Genomic DNA, 15,836 nt, shown 5'->3' on the forward strand with positions numbered 1-15,836 from the left:
TCCAGGCGACACCTGGAGTTAGCAACCCAACCTCTACTCCTCCGCCGCCTACACGAAAAATCTGGACAAGTGGAAAGGGGGAGGCGGGGGGGGGGGAGAAGGCGTAGCGTCGTACGCAAAAATAAACCATGACGCGAGAAGGAGCGCCGGACATGACACTGCGAAGGTGGCGAAGTCTGAAACAGGGGGAAAGAGGGCGGGGCTCAATATGCAGATATAGGGGCGGGGAATAGCGAAAGGAAGTGGCCTTCGGGGCGCGGGGAAGGTGGTGGAATAGTCGGGTTGCTTTAGAGTCCAAGGTAAGTCAGCGAGCATGCGCGGGTCGACCCTCTCCCCGGGGTCTGGGTTGAGTGCTAAGGTTAAGCCTAGGTTGCCAACCTCCAGGTGATGACTGATCAAGTCCCCGGGGTTATTTGCTGTCATGACTCAGCCTTGTGGCTTTACTGCGGCTCTCTAGCCCATGGGGCTGAGCCTTATTGGGAAGAAGCTTACCTGCTTCCTGTCGTTATACTAGGGTTGCCAGTCTTCAGGTGGCGGCTGGAGATCTCCCGGAATTACAATTGATCTCCAGGTGATAGAAATCAGTTCCCCTGGAGAAAATGGGTGGACTCTATGGCACTATGCTATTCTGAGGACCCCTTACATCCCCAAACCTCACCCTCTCCAGTAACCACCCCTAAAATCTCCAGGAATTTCCCAACCTGGACCTGGCAACCCTACGTTATACGTTTGCTTTTTAGGGGTGCCAACCACCATGTGGTGGCTGGAGACCTGGAATTACAATTGATCTCCAGGTTTCAGTTCCCTGGGAGAAAATGGCTACTTTGGAGGGTGGGCTGTATGGCATTCTACCCTGCTGAGGTCCATCCCCTCCCCAAACCCTGCTTCCCTAGGCTGCATTCCCCAAATCTGGAGAAAAACCCTGCTATTCTCATATATTAGGTTTCCATGACGAGATGGAAGAGTCTTTTTTTCTATTATCGTTTTCTGTTTCTGTCCTTTAATAGTGTGTGAGTAAAATGTGACAGTTCACATTTTCCACGGAATTTCTCTGATGTCTACACTGCTGACGTTACCCAGTGTGGGTCTTTCCTTCCTCTTTTACTGTGGCTTAGTATATACATTCTATAGAATGAGGTAGCAGCATTCGGAGGTAGATGTCATTTTGAATGTTTATGTATTCTAATGTTTATACCAGAGAGACCCAAAGCAGCATATGATGTTCTTTTCCCCTCAATTTTATCCTCACAACAGCAACCCTGTGAGGTAGGTTATGTTGAGAGAGTGACTGACCCAAGATCCCCCAACAAGTGCCCATAGCAGAGTGGGGATTCAAACCTGTCTTTTCAATAACCATCATGGCTACCCACTGCAACTAGAATCAGTGACACGCTGGCTGCTGTGCGTAAAGCATTTCTAGTCAATCCTGTGCCAATCTTCTTAGAGAGAAATTTTCCTTTTACACGGGGAAATAGAAAAGGTGTGATCTCTCACTTATTGTTAGTCTGTTCTGCTATCTCATATCTCATAACCATCTCATTCTACTGTCTATGATATGGGGCTGCTCCAAATTTAAATCACTTCCAGCAGTGATGGAACTCTTCCCCAACCCTTATGTCCTTATTGCAGGTTATAGACACAGGAGGCAATGCATCTGACGTGGCTCATAAGTGCTGCCCTTTTGGGACTGGCAACCTGTGTGCCCATTGAACGTCCCAAGGAGAAACAAGAGGAAGAAACTCCCCCGGAACCGTCAGTAAGTGCGGTACTGTCCACCCCCTGGGAAAGCATCCTTTAGACGCTTCTGTGCATGCCAGGGAAGTATGTCAGTGGTTGGATTGCTGGGCGGTACCTCCAGTTTTGGGTACTGCCTGATTTTTACTGGTGCAGCTTTTGTTACCTCTGTTCTGCTCTAATGGATGATCCTACACCACTGGAAGGCTTGGTTGACAGAAACAAATACAGGAAGTTAGGCAACATTTAGAACAACTGATGTACTACTTAGCCATACCGAACTCTTTCACAGTTTGCATGTTCAAAGTGCATGGCTAAGATGATGTTTCCTTCATAGCATCAACATCTAGACCTAGCTCTATCATGGGCTATATAGAAAAGTTTTTCATAGGGTCCTCTAATCTCATCCTTTTACAAATTATCCTGGGGCATGGGGACTTAAATTGACTAAACTATCCACTGATGGAGACCTTTCAGACACATTTGATAAACTGGTGATGCTAAGTAAGTGAACAGATAACAGGGTAAAAAAACAGACACCAAGAGAGGCACCTGCAAAATCAGATTTCTAGCTCTCTACTGTTTATTCTGATTGGCAGTGTTTGGAGTTGGTTGGATACTAGTAGAGCTCTGTACAATCATACGTTTTACTGCCTCTCCCAGGGCTGTATTATTCATAAGCCTGACTAGGCTGAAGCCTAGGAGCCCTGCAGGGACTAGGGGACCGTCAATTTTTTTGCTGAGGTACTGTTACCTGTGCCCTAGGGCACCAATGGTTAAAGCACTTTGCACTCTGCGCTGTAGCAATACATGTACATATATATTTATCCATATATATACTCTCATAAGTGTACTCTCTCTCTCTCTCTCTCTCTCTCTCTCTCTCTCTCTCTCGTATATATAGAGAGAGAGTATATAGAGAGTATATATATATATATAGAGAGAGAGAGAGAGTATAGAGAGAGAGAGTATACTTATGAGAGTATATACACACACACTTTAAGCTGTAGTGAGGTGAAAGATGGAAGTGCTAGAGGGGGCCAAAATACCTGAAAGCCTAGGGGCCCAGCCATGGGTTAATACGGCCATGACCTCCCCAGATACTTTTCCAAAAAGGAAATAGGAGGTTGCCTTAGAAAGCCTGTGATGTTGCAGGGGATTCTGGGTAAACTTTGCTTTCCTTTGGCAAGAGGAGTACTTGGAAAGAGAGGAGTCCTGACTGGTGGTGTTGGGCTAAAAAGAGTCATGCTCCCCTCCCTTCAGCGTAGCTGCATGTGGGGGGAGCGGAGGGGAGGCTGGAGAAAAAGGAGCTGCAGTGGAGAAGCGAGTAAGTCCAGGGCCTGTAGAAACCTGCAGTCATTGGTTGTAGTTCTCCCAAGTCTCAGGCGAGGAAAGATTTTTCCAAGTACCTGTGACCTGACATCTTTTTATCTGGACCTGCTTGCTGTGGTATCACTTGGTGAAGGCCCCTCTCTAGTTGGGACCCAGTTAACCTGACTCCTTCCTCTTTGTTTTTGCACAGGACACAGGCCTTTTTTACCACCGCTACCTTCAGGAAGTCATCAACGTGTTGGAAACGGATGGGCACTTCCGAGAGAAGCTCCAGGCAGCCAATGCTGAGGACATCAAGGTGGTTTGGGTTACTCAAATGACTGTTTGGGATTTGGTGGTATTAGTGAGAGCAGATTTTTTTTTCTGATCTGCAGCCTGAGGATTTGGGTAGATAGTGAAATATGGCATTTCCTACATGAGGATTTCTGCAGTGGTGGTGGATGCCCTGAACCTTTGACCTGGAATGTTTCTTGCCACTGCTTATGTGGGGACTTGTTAACTTCAGTGAAACTCTGAGGAAACACTGAGAACAGCCCCCTCTATCTTTTCCTTTTCTCTTTCAGAGTGGGAAACTGAGCAAAGAGCTGGATTTTGTCAGCCACCACGTCCGCACCAAACTGGATGAACTGAAGCGTCAGGAAGTGTCCCGGCTCCGGATGCTTTTGAAGGCCAAGATGGATGCCAACATGGAACAAGGTGAGTTGAGACAGAAGTAAGTGCTGTGGGAAAGGTGGAGCTCCTGGAAAAGCTTGGAGTGGAGATTTAAGAATTGGAAAGGACTGTTTGCACCAGGGAGTTCTGGGTTCTGGCGCTGGCGCTGTTGCCGGTGGGTCTGATGCAGTGTAATGGACCTGGGTTCTAATGTAATAGGTGGAAAGACAGTTTTGATGTTACTCTTTCACAGAATCAATTCTTTCAAAGTGGTGAAGGTGGAGAATTCCCTCCAGTCAAAGTTGACTTATGGTGACCTGCTGGGATTTTCATGGCAAGAGACTAACAGAGGTGGTTTGCTATTGCCTGCCTCTTCAACCCTGGTCTTCATTGGAGGTCTCCCAACTCCAAGGCCGACCCTGCTTGGCTTCTGAGATCTGACGAGATCAGGCTCACCTGGGCTATACAGATCAGGGCTCTTTTAAAGTACTATAGTACTTAAAAGGCAGATACGCTGCACCTTCAGCTCATAGTTGCAACTTGCAAAATCTCCAATTATAAAACTGCAGTTGCTGTAAAAATATCACGGCACTCTTAAAATCTGGAACAGTCAATAGTGTTAAAAATATTGAGGTTGTCAATAACATTCCTGATGGGGCAGATCTGTCAGGCCCAGTATCCTATTTCCCACCCTGGTCAGCCAGGTGCCCTCCCTAAAGAAGGGAGGGATTCCCCCTCTGATTGTAGATCAGCTGGTTTTTAGAGGGAGACTGCTTCTGAACATGGAGGCTCCATTTAGCGGTCATGGTTAATAGCCATGGATGGGTTCATCCTCTATGCGTTTGTCTGGTCCCCTTTTAAAGCTAATTACATTCACAGCCATCGCTGCATCCCGTGGCAGGGAATTCCATGTTAATTACTATTTGAGCGTAGAAGTCCTTCATCTTGAACCTATTGCCTATTAACTTCATTGAGTGTCCCAAGTTCTAGTACTATGAGAGAAGGAGGAAAAAGTTCTCCCACTTCCACCTCCCCGTACGTAATCTTACAAACTTCCTATCATACAGTATGATAAGCAGCAGAAAATAAATTGTTGCCATAGAGCCAGCAGCCCCTAACTCAGTCACAGCAATAATTTAGGAATTCAAGAACTGTAGCTGTGTAAGATGGCAACGCATACAAAGAAATTCAATAGTGTTATTGGCCTAGTATATTTAGGTATTAAAGGTGGGGCAAATGAAATGCACATGACCAATACACCAGGGTAGGAACCCTGGCTCGGATCCTATCGCATGCTTACCTCTGGCCACTGCAGAGGCTTTCCCCAACTGTGGTGCTTGCTTCCTCTTCTGCTAGAACTCCCATGTGCACAAGGATCAGAGTTCTTCAGGGAGCCCTTGCACACGTGCAAGTGGAAAAGAAAGCAAGCACCACAGTGGAGAAAAGCCTCTGCAGTAACTGGAGGAAAGGGTGATGGGCACTGTATCATAGGATCTAAGCTACTAGCCCCAAACTTTAGACTAGGTGCTCAGTGGATAGATGGAGGGGGGTGGAGCTTGAGAGCCATGGGGCCACAGCAGAAAAGGATCTGGGGACACATGGAGCAAGATCTCCAGGGATGACTTTAATTTATGGGCAGGTTTAACGGGAATTGCACTATATAATCTCTAATTCAAGACATACCACTTCTGAATGCAAAGGATCCATTTCTTGCTGTTACTGTTGATAAACCTGTCCCCTGTAACCTGCTTTAATTACAGATAGAGAATTGTATCCCTAAGCAGTGGGTCTTCTCTTTTGTTCCCAGATGTTCAGATCGATCACCGGAATTTACTGAAGCAGTTTGAACATCTAGACCCTCAAAACCAGCACACGTTCGAAGCGCGAGACTTGGAGTTGCTTATTCAGACTGTATGTCTCATTCTGCTTCTTTCAAAACAGAAAGTCAGCCAGGCTGTTTTTGTCTACCGCTAACTTGCTTCTTGCTTCATACGTGCAAATAGTGTCCAGTCTGGTGCAACTAAAATGCTCCACCGTTCTTTTTTTTTTAAGGAAGGGCCCAATATCGTGCCTTTGCTTCACCCCTCTGTGCAGCACCTTTGCTCCACACTGAAGGTGTTGGAGTTCTAGTTTTGCGACAGCAGAAACATGGAAGTGTGCTGGGTGCTGAATTCTGGGTGCTTGCAAGGGGATGTGCATGGCCAGTGTTGCTGGCGGGATTGCCAGCTTGTCACCCAGCCTCTGTAGCTGCACAGCTTGATTGGAAGCTGCAGGGGAAGCTGCTTGCAGCCTAGAGGTGAACGTTATCAAGCTAGTGTTTGAAAAGTAACAGCTGCAGAGGCTGGTTGATCAGTTGGAAACTGTGGCAGGACGGTAACTTGGCCGATGTCCCTAGTGTTCATGTTCTTCCCCCCTTCTGTTCATGGGGGTGCAGCCATGGAGGAAGAGATTCCCTGAGTATTTCAGGGCATTGCACGTTGTTGAGATTCCGTTCCTCTGGAACAGCAGCCTCCTCAGATGCTGTTAGCACAGTCTTCTGGGTGACCCCATTGTAAGCCCATTGCTTTCAGTGGTCTTAGGGTGGAGTATCTCTGCCTAGGATTGCACGGTAATTCTCACGCATGTTTTCTTCTGGGAGTTAAAATGTCTCTCTACTTCCTCCTCCATGAATAGCTGCTTATCTACAAAGCAGAACATTTTCTGACCAGCTTGTCAGCTTGTATTGTACTGTGTGTTTCTTACCATTTGCCTAAATAAACACAGCACATTCTGAGTCTGAATGCACATCCAGCTTATTCTGATTGTATTCTCAAAGGGTGCAGATGGCAAGTCTGAGGTCAACCAGGGCAGCCTTGCCAGATACTGAACAGACTCCTGAGCTGCTGTAGCACAGTGGTTGGACTGTGAATCAGCACTCTGCTGGTTCGAATCCCACTTCTGCTATGAGCTCATCAGGTGGGCCAGCCACTCTTTTCAGCTCCAGCTCCCCAGCTGTATTGTGGGGATAATGATAACACTGACTTTGTTCACCACTCTGAGTGGAGCACTTATGTGTCCAGTAGGGCGGTATATAAGCGCAGTTGTTGTTGTTACTTTCACTTGGGAGAAAGTAACATTAAACTCTTGAGTAAACAAGGGGAAATGCTGAAGTACTTGGAGTTTTTTAGTTCTGGAAAAAACTGATAAGGGAGGCACAATGGGGATTTTTATAAGATTGTGGTATGGAGAAAGTGACTAGAGAACATTTTGTCCAATTTATATGGCAGTGAGTGGGGAGCTCTTGGGGAACACTTTCCAGCTTTAACTTCTGCCACTAGTGTGTGTGTTTGTGTGCATGCGCGCGCGCGCGCGCGCGCGCGCGCATGTGTGTAAAGTGCTGTCAAGTTGTAACTGACTTGTGGCTACCCCATAGAGTTTTCAAGGCAAGAGACTTCAAAGGTGGTTTGCCATTGCCTGCCACTGTGTAGCAACCCCGGATTTCCTTGGGGGTGGGGGCCTCCCATCCATGTACTTGCTTAGCTTCTGAGATCTGATGTGATCAGGCTAGCCCACGTCAGGATCAGCCACTAACAGGTGACATATTTTTATCCTTCCTTTCCTCCAAGTAGTTCAAGGTTTGCACCCATGCTTCCGTCCTCCTCTCTTTTATCCTCCCAGTAACCCTGTGAGGTAGGTCAACCCTGTGAGTGGAGTGATGTGGTGATAGCAGCTAGATGATTTTTGAAGATTAGAAAACTGAATGCAGGATACATCTATCAATATTAGTTTAATGGAATCCTAAAGTTCAAAGTTAATATGCCACTGAATATCAGATTTTTTATTTTTTATTTTTTTTGCTTGGAAGGAGGAATGGCAGCAAAAGCTGTTGCTTTCTAGCCCCGCTTTTTGGCTTCTGGGAGATATCTGGAGGCTGGACTAGATGGTCTTTTCGCCTGACCCAGCAGGGTTGTTCTTGCAGCCTGAGCCTATGGACGGGGATGTAAGAAGGCAAGGGATCTTGCTTGGAGTAGCTGTTCCTGTCACAGTGATAAGGGCAGCTGAACTTGGAAGAATGTTCCCTTCTGTGTGACTTGTTAAAAAGGCACAGGAGCTCTTTCAGCATCTGGACCTTGTTTTAACAAAGAGTTGATGTCCAGAGGAATGGAGCAGGTAGGACAGTGGTCGGAGGAGTTGGCTCTTCAGGATTCTTTGGGAAAGGAATGGGAATGTATGGCCTAGACCAGGATATGTGGTAGCTTCAGGCTTCCTGATGGCCCAGGATCTCTGTCTCTTTTTCTGCACCTCCCAGGCTACTAAGCACCTAGAGAACTTCGATGCGGACCACCACAATGAGTTCAAGCGCTATGAGATGATGAAGGAACATGAGCGGCGAGAGTACCTGAAGTCTCTGGATGAGGAGAAGCGTCGTGAGGAGGAAGCGCGTTTCGAGGAGCTCAAGAAGAAACACAAAGAGCACCCGAAAGTCAATGCCCCAGTAGGGAGAACTTATTTGGGTTGTTGGAGGGGGGATGTGGCAAATTCTTTCAATATGTCTTGACCACCGTATCTATCACCCTATACAGGGAAGTCAAGATCAACTCAAGGAGGTCTGGCAGGAGACCGATGGCTTAGACCCCAATGAGTTCGACCCCAAGACCTTCTTCAACTTGCATGGTAATGAAGGAATGTGCTCCTGGCAGACACCCTTCAGCTCTGACTTTAACAGTGTCTAAAGGGAAGTTAGGTTGAGTGAGCTTCATAGCTGAGTTGGGATTTCAACATGCATCTTTCCCATCTTACTACACATTCTAACCACTATGTAACACTGCCTTCCTTAAGAAGAACTCGTTGGGGTTTATAATAACCAGTTCCTTAGCTGCCTGTAATGAATTACCTCTGGGTGCTCAGGGAAGTAATGCAGAAGTCAGTTGTTAAATTTTCCATTAAGCCCCTAGATGGGTAATGTGTACGTGTGTGTGTCCGTATGTTGGAATGGGGGGGTTGATGGGTAAATGTTTATGCTGGCAAGTAATATTTTCACAGATATTTTTATCTGTGTATGTTTATGTACACCAACTTTACCCTGTTCTGAAGGCTCAGAAAGAGCAAATATAATTTATAAACAGATCCTGTTCTTATGCAGAGGACTCATAAGATGGGCTTGTATCTCCCTCTACTGGTTAGAGGAGGAAAATGCTGTCACGGCTGCTTCCAAATACCTCTTTCCCACCATCCTCCCTTTTTGCCAATACAAATTTGGCATATAATGCATTTTATATAAAGCACTTCCCTTCTATAGTCTCGTCTTTAAAACAGCCATAGCAGGGAGGCCAGTATTGTTACCCCCATTGCAGGTCAAAGGATTAAGGCCAGAGAGCGGCTTGTCTGGGGTGCTCATGGCTGTTCCTGTAACATAGTTCCCTCCCTCCCTCCCCCCCTTTCCCACTTCCAGATACCAACAGCGATGGGGTCTTGGACGAGCAGGAGTTAGAGGCTCTTTTCACCAAGGAGGTAAGTTCTTGGCTGAGTTTTCACTTACTTGTTTGAGTGCTCTTTGTACAAAACACTGCAGAGAAAATTAGCCTAGCAAAGAGGAGTCTGGACTCTTCTCCTTGACGAGCTAGTTTTCTGTGTGGAAGGACAGCAAGATTCGAGACCAACAGGATTTTCAGAGCATAAGCTTATTGAGTCATGGCTCCCTTCTTCAGTATCTGAGAGAGCTTTGACACTCGAAATTTCATACCATGAGCTTTGTAGTGTCACTGGATTCAGATATTGCTCTTCTGCTGACCAACGGAGCTACCCACATGAACTATCTTCATGGAAGGCACCCTTTTTGTGGAGGGAATGTTTCATGCTGAGGAGCCTTCAGGAGGATGAGAGCCCCCTGGGCCCTGGCATGATACAATTCGAGACACAGGCCTTTTGTGCTGCAATGCTAGAAATTCGGCATGTGTTTGGCTGCTTTCAGACATCTCATTAAGCCTGAATGTGTCCAGACTTGGTTTGTTGCCAGACTTGCATGCCGTCCTCCCTTCTTGTGCAGAGCGCAAGGCAGAGATCTTGATTTCAAACTACAGTTACCCATAACATACAAAATGCAAGCATGTGGGTTAACTGGATTTGATTTTCCTCCTCCAGGCCAGGATTAAACCCTGGTTTAGAATCTCGGTTTATGGCAAGGGGTAGGACTAACTCCAGTTAACCTGTGCACTTGCATTTGATTGTTACAGGTAGCTAGTTTTAAACCAGTTTTTTTCATTGTGCTCTGCATGAGAAGGGAAGAGGGGGATACATGAGCCTGGCTGCACATTTCCAGGCTTTATGGGATGCCTGTGTGTGTCCAAGTTCCCATGTGCAATATGGGAATTGGGAAAGGAGGTAGTCCCCAAAGGCACAGCTTTCTCTGTGGTGGCCTCTGCCCTGTGGAACAGCCTGCTTGAGGAGGTCAGGAGAGCCCCCACTCTCCTAGCTTTCTGCAGACGATGCAAAACCGAATGATTCAAAAAGGCTTTTGTATTGTAGGGAGGGGCTCTCAGATGCTTCGCTAATGAGTTAAGGACCGTAGATTTCACCACTATGTTGCCTTATGTACTACCTGTTGTCTTAAATATGTGCTCCTATGAGCTACTTGTGCTTCATGTGGTCTAACGTCAGCCCTAGAATTGCTTACGTTCTGTTTAAGCTTTTCTTCAGCTCTGTCTTGGATTCTTACTAATGCTATGTCTTTGTAAAATTGTGTTTATTTACCCTATGGCATTGTTTATGGAAACATCCTTGATACTGATTGTACTAATCTCGCTCTACGTAATCTGCCTTGAGTCTCAGTGAGAAAGGCGGACTATAAATGACATAAGTAAATAAAAATTAGTTCCTCCTGCATTACTTTTCATGCTTCGCTCATGTGAAGTCATGGCATCATGCCCTGTGGATGGGGCTTTCAACCAAAGTGTCCTGGGCTGTGCCTGCCTGTTTTAGTCGCAGGCCTTGCCTACTTTATTACAACACCAGAGTTGGAGGAGCAATTCGGAAGCCTGAGGTGGTAGCAGGCTGAGTAGCTTATTGGCTTCATCAAAGCACATTGCTACTAGGAAGTGTGCATTTTAGACATGAATTCTGAAACTAGAAGGTGCTCCTGCATGAGTGTGTCATGATTTTCTGTAAGGGCTGAGGACAGATGTCATGCTTTCTGAAGCAACTGCTCATTCCCAGCTTGAGGCAAGCCACTGCTGTAAAGAAAATGATGGGCCCTGGCTTGAAGAAAGATAGTTGGGGTAAGGCTGATGTTTGTGAGCCAACTCGAGATGTAGGCCTTCTTTATATCCGGCTCTTAGCACGATGCTTTCAGTGGAGCTTAGGCTAAAATGATAAATAATACTAGGAAAAATATGTTGGATCCTGTGAACTCAACGACTGTCTCTGATCAGACTTTCTCCTTGGAGGAATAATAATAGTTGTGCTTATATACCACTTTTCTAGACAGATAGCGCCCCACTCAGAGTGGTGAACAAAGTCAGTGTTATTAATATCCCCATAATACAGCTGGGGAGGCGGAGCTTACCCAAGGCCACCTGTAGAGTTTGTGGCAGTAGTGGAGTCAAACCAGCAAAGTGCTGATTTGGAGCCCAGCCAGTTTGCCACTGTGCTACACACTTGGTGAAAGAGTAGTAGGGCCCAACTCAGTGTGCAGTCGGGGAACTGCACTGAAACCGCAGAGCTCAGGTGTTTGAAAAGATATTGAACATCCCATCATAAAATAAATCAAAGACTTCTGAGCAAAACACAGCAAGTCAAAATTGTAAATTTTCAGAAGAATCATGTAACGGTATCCAGACCTCAAAAGGGTAGGAATCAGGCCAAGCCATACGAGGCATTCCAGAAAAGTCCCTATCTCTAGAGCTCTCCCGCCTTACTTCCAAAGGTGGAAGCATATGCCCTACAGCCTCTCCAGCAGATCACAGTTGATGGGCAGGCTCAAAGAGAAGACTTTCTGAACCAAGGCTGCCTACTTCCTTTGTGTGTGTTGGGGTGGGGGGAACTGTGGGTTGCAGAAGGGAAATGACCAAATTTCTTGGGATCTGACCCCTGCCCTTCTCTGCGCCTTGCAGCTGGAGAAAGTGTATGATCCCCGTAACGAGGAAGATGACATGCTAGAAATGGAAGAAGAGCGACTGCGCATGCGTGAGCATGTAATGAAAAATGTGAGTAAAGGGGAGAATGGATGTGTGTGTTGGAGGGAACAGGGCAGCAGCACGTTGCATGGTCTGGTTAGGAGGGTAGATAGAGATGGGGCTTGCTTTGTTTTTGAATGGCGGTGGTGGTAGAAGGGTCCAGAAATCTGGTGCTTAGTACTGGGAGAGCCTCAGCTCAAATATTGCCTCTACCTGAACTTGCTGGAAGAGCCTTCGGGGTCTCTTTGCCAAATCCCTGTCTGCGTTATGCAGGTGAGAATCCTGCCCTTGAGAATCCTGCCCTTCACAGGATTGCTGGCAAAGGTGGTATAATTATGTGATCCTTTACCCATTTTGTTCCCAAAGCCTTAAGCTCTGATAGACTTGTCCGGAAAAATGTCTGAAAGAAGGGAGATGGCGGGAATTGCATGGAGCCTTTTGAAGGTGGGGGGCATTACATGACTTCCGTTCCTTGCAGGTGGATCTTAATAAGGACAGGCTGGTGAACCTGGATGAGTTTCTCAAATCTACGCAGAGGAAGGATTTTAATGAAGCTGATGGATGGAAGGTGCGTTGAGGGACTGGAATGTGTGGCCCTACTCTCCTGGCTTTCTGCAAACTATACAAAACTGAATTATTCAAGAATGTTTTTTTATGCAGATAAGAGACCTATACTATAAAGAAGTGGTTTAAGAGATGCATTGGTAAAGGAGTAGGGAATATAGACTATACTACTATGTTGCTGTAAGTACGATACTACTGGCTAGTTTCTGCATTGTTTAATAGGTTTAGAATTGCTTATGTTCTGGTTCAGCGTTGTTTCTGCTCCGCATCAGATTTCTGCTTGTTTTGAAAGCTCTGCAAATTCACATTTGCTCGCCCTATTGCATTGTTTATTGAGTGTCCCTGCTGTTGATCGTATTGACTTACACTGTGTAACCTGCTTTGAATCTCAAGGGGAAAGGCAGACTATAAATAATGTAAATAAATTTTTAAAATAAACTATTCAAGGGTTGAGTAAGCACGTTGCTAATAGCAGCTAGTTTCCCTGTTTTTGTTCTGCAACAACCTAATGATTTACACTAGTTGCAGGCACAAAATGAATGACCTGTTGCTAGTAATGTGCTTCCTTGGTCATTCCAGTGAGTCATTAGAGAAAAGAGCATCTGACTTGGAGAGTGGAGGGTGGGGTATGTATACAGTGCTTAGTTTGTATCAAGCTAATTATGTTGGGGCAGGACATTTGCCTTAAATATTACATGTCTAGGGGTTAAAGCACCTGTTTCTTGCCTCTAGGCAAAAATTTTTATCTTGGTCCAGGTTGTCGACTACAGTACAGGAGTTCTTGTGTTTGGATCTTGTAGATCACCCTGATTCAAGGGTGATTCACAAGATCCCAAGTAAATGGTGTGTTAAGGTTAATTTGTGGATTCATGTCATGCTCCCTATGGAAAAATTCTGGAGGTGTTAATGCCTAAACCTCGGGTACCGTCCCAGTGTTTATGAGTCCTTTTTAATCCAGAAACAATTTTTTGAAGAAAAATGGTTAAATTAGTAGAAATCCAGTTTCTAAATGAGAGTGAGCAGAAATTCATCATTGCTTTGCAGTTGCAGTTCCGTTCCGTTCAAGCATTTAGTTAGAAAGCTGGAGCTGAATCTGGCAGTAGGCAGCCAGGATGACATAGAAGAGGAAAGGCCAAACAAGCACACAGAAGAAAAATATCACGAGGAAGCCCTGTTGTGATATCTAAACCCATTCCACTCCAGCTGCTTTTCTCTTCTCCTCCTGCTCCATGTAGACAGTGGAAGAAACGCAGGTCTATTCCGAGGCAGAGCTTCAGCGCTTTGAGGCAGAGTTAGTGGCCCAGGAGACGGAGCTAGGCCGGCGTGCAGAGCAGCTCCGCCGCCAGCATGAAGAACTTCAGCAGCGGCAAGTGCAGCTCGATGCCCAGAAGAAGGAGTATCAGCAGGTAGGGAGCATCGGTTAGGACACTTCTAGTTGTGTGGGTAGGGGGAAAAACACCTGGTGTACTTTTGCTTAACCCTTAAGTTCCTGATGATCTTTTTATAGATGGTCACTTCTGAATCTTACTGATGTATCCTAATAAGTCAAAATCTCTGGCAGTGTCCTGCCTTTCAGCCCTTACCCATGTATGTGCAAGGCTTCGGGTGTGCAGAGAACCAAAAACTTCTTAATGGGAAGACATATGAAGTCAGAATATGGATCCTATTTTGATTGGCAGCCATTGAGTTTTTCAAGCAAAACAGTATTTCTCTGTACCTCTTCTAAGCTGAGGTGCCAGGGATTGGACTTGGAGCCACTTGCATGTAAAATGGATGCTCTGCCACTGTGCCACAGTCTCTCCAGTTGTGCCTTGTACACAATTCCTAGTTACTGCTGCTTCATGTGGATGGAAAGAGAGAGAGGGCATATTGGGCTTCCTACCATTCCTGCCTTTACCATTGGCAGTGAGTGAGAACCTGTTTAACTTTATATCCCTTGCAGGCTGTGCTCCAAATGGAACAGAGGAAATCCCAGCCTCAGCCTGAGCAAGGACATCCAGCTGGACCAGGGGGTGAGCTGAAGTTTCAAGCGCAGCCTCCCCATGCAGCCCCAGGAGGTAGGAGCCAAAACTCCCTGTTTTCTCTGAATGGAGTTTAGTCTCTTTAGGGAACAGAGTTGCTGACTATTCCTGGGAGGGTTTAGCATCTGGCTATGTGGTCAGCGCAGTTTGTTTGCATTTAAAAGCACTTCAGGCACCCTACTCACACTTGCAAAGGTACAAAGATGGATTTTCTGTTGCAATTTAAGTGCACGTGTCGAGGTGGAGGAGAGATTCTGATTTAGTGAACGTGAATACTAGAACCTTAGTGCAGAAGCAGCCACAAAACTCTTGTCTTCTCTTTGCAGACCACCAGTTTTTGCCTGATTCCCATCCTGGAGCGCCAGACCATGCTCCTCAACAGAACCAAGTAGAACCTTCTCGGAGCCAACAGCACCCTGAAGTTGAGATCCAGTAGAACGCTGGAGCAGGAAGGGAGTTGTTGAAGCCTTACTATTCAGGGACTGCTGTTTGGGAAATAATTAAGAGAGTGTGCCCCCCCTCACCTGCAGCCTGAAATGGTACAGCCCATTTTAACTCCTCAGAATTCTGTCACTTCATTTTTCTGTAATATCTAATCGAGACCTGTGGCAGAGCGAAAATCTTGAACGATGGGAGGAGCTTATTAAAAACTCTCCACCTTTTTTTTTTACTGAACAGGGCTCTGTCCCTCCTACCTAACCAGAATAAACCTCTGAGGGAGCCCAGGATGGGGCTCTAATGAGGGAGGTGGGGGCGTGTTTGCCATTTAGAAGGGGAGGGGGGAGGTGAAGTGACCCCCTCTGCCCTGAATGTCGCCCTTGGGTTCTGAATGCTTGAGGAAAATAAAAGGTGGGAGGTATGAAGTTGCTATTCAGTATTCTGTGCTGTGCCTCCTTCCTCCTCCCCTGACTTTGACTTCTCATAATGGAATTGCAGTGTTGCACCTTTTAAAAATACAGAGCCATGGAACAGCTGAAATTTGGCTGTGGTTTTTGGAATTATTTGAGTCCTTTTTATTTAATAAAGTTGTAACACCCCACCCCGGTGTCTTTTCCTGCATAGATTCCCACCATTTTTTTTGTCTGCAGAGGCTCTGTTTCAGCATTATGATGTCTCCTTTTTATTTTCTTTTATTATTTTGTTGTCTCCTTCCGTCAGAAAGGACATGCTTGGATAAGAAGGGGCTGGGAGTTTCGGTGGGCCTAGATTTTCATGCCACAGGCAGCCATTTTCTCCAAAGTGCTACAGTTTTATCGCCACCAATCTGATGGGGGGCAATAGTTGGGATACACTTTGTGGATGCAGGAACATAGGTGTCTTGCTGCTGGAGCATAGTAGCCACATACCTGTTCTAATCATGTTTCTGGTAAATATGCGGGGAGCC

General features: G+C 46.1%; 1 protein-coding gene across 1 annotated transcript; it reads left to right on the forward strand.

The window, feature by feature from the left end:
* Positions 1-223: 223 nt before the first annotated feature.
* On the forward strand, positions 224-15,491 carry NUCB1 (nucleobindin 1). Its single transcript, XM_054995414.1, has 13 exons — positions 224-299; positions 1,630-1,756; positions 3,257-3,364; positions 3,630-3,762; positions 5,525-5,628; positions 8,006-8,191; positions 8,280-8,370; positions 9,149-9,207; positions 11,805-11,897; positions 12,346-12,435; positions 13,667-13,837; positions 14,374-14,488; positions 14,779-15,491. The coding sequence occupies exons 2-13, from the start codon at positions 1,649-1,651 to the stop codon at positions 14,886-14,888; spliced, it is 1,368 nt and encodes a 455-aa protein (XP_054851389.1). The 5' UTR covers positions 224-299; positions 1,630-1,648; the 3' UTR covers positions 14,889-15,491.
* The last annotated feature ends 345 nt before the right edge of the window (positions 15,492-15,836 follow it).

Source organism: Eublepharis macularius, chromosome 12, assembly GCF_028583425.1.
Source record: "Eublepharis macularius isolate TG4126 chromosome 12, MPM_Emac_v1.0, whole genome shotgun sequence".
Lineage (NCBI taxonomy): Eukaryota > Metazoa > Chordata > Lepidosauria > Squamata > Eublepharidae > Eublepharis > Eublepharis macularius.

What these genes read in the sequence shown, in the direction of transcription:
- NUCB1 (XM_054995414.1), top strand. Translation starts at nt 1,649, where the DNA reads ATGCATCTGACGTGGCTCATAAGTGCTGCCCTTTTGGGACTGGCAACC. An exon ending in ACCCGAAAGTCAATGCCCCA is followed by an intron (nt 8,192 to 8,279) that starts GTAGGGAGAACT and finishes CACCCTATACAG; the next exon opens with GGAAGTCAAGATCAACTCAA. An exon ending in GACCTTCTTCAACTTGCATG is followed by an intron (nt 8,371 to 9,148) that starts GTAATGAAGGAA and finishes TCCCACTTCCAG; the next exon opens with ATACCAACAGCGATGGGGTC.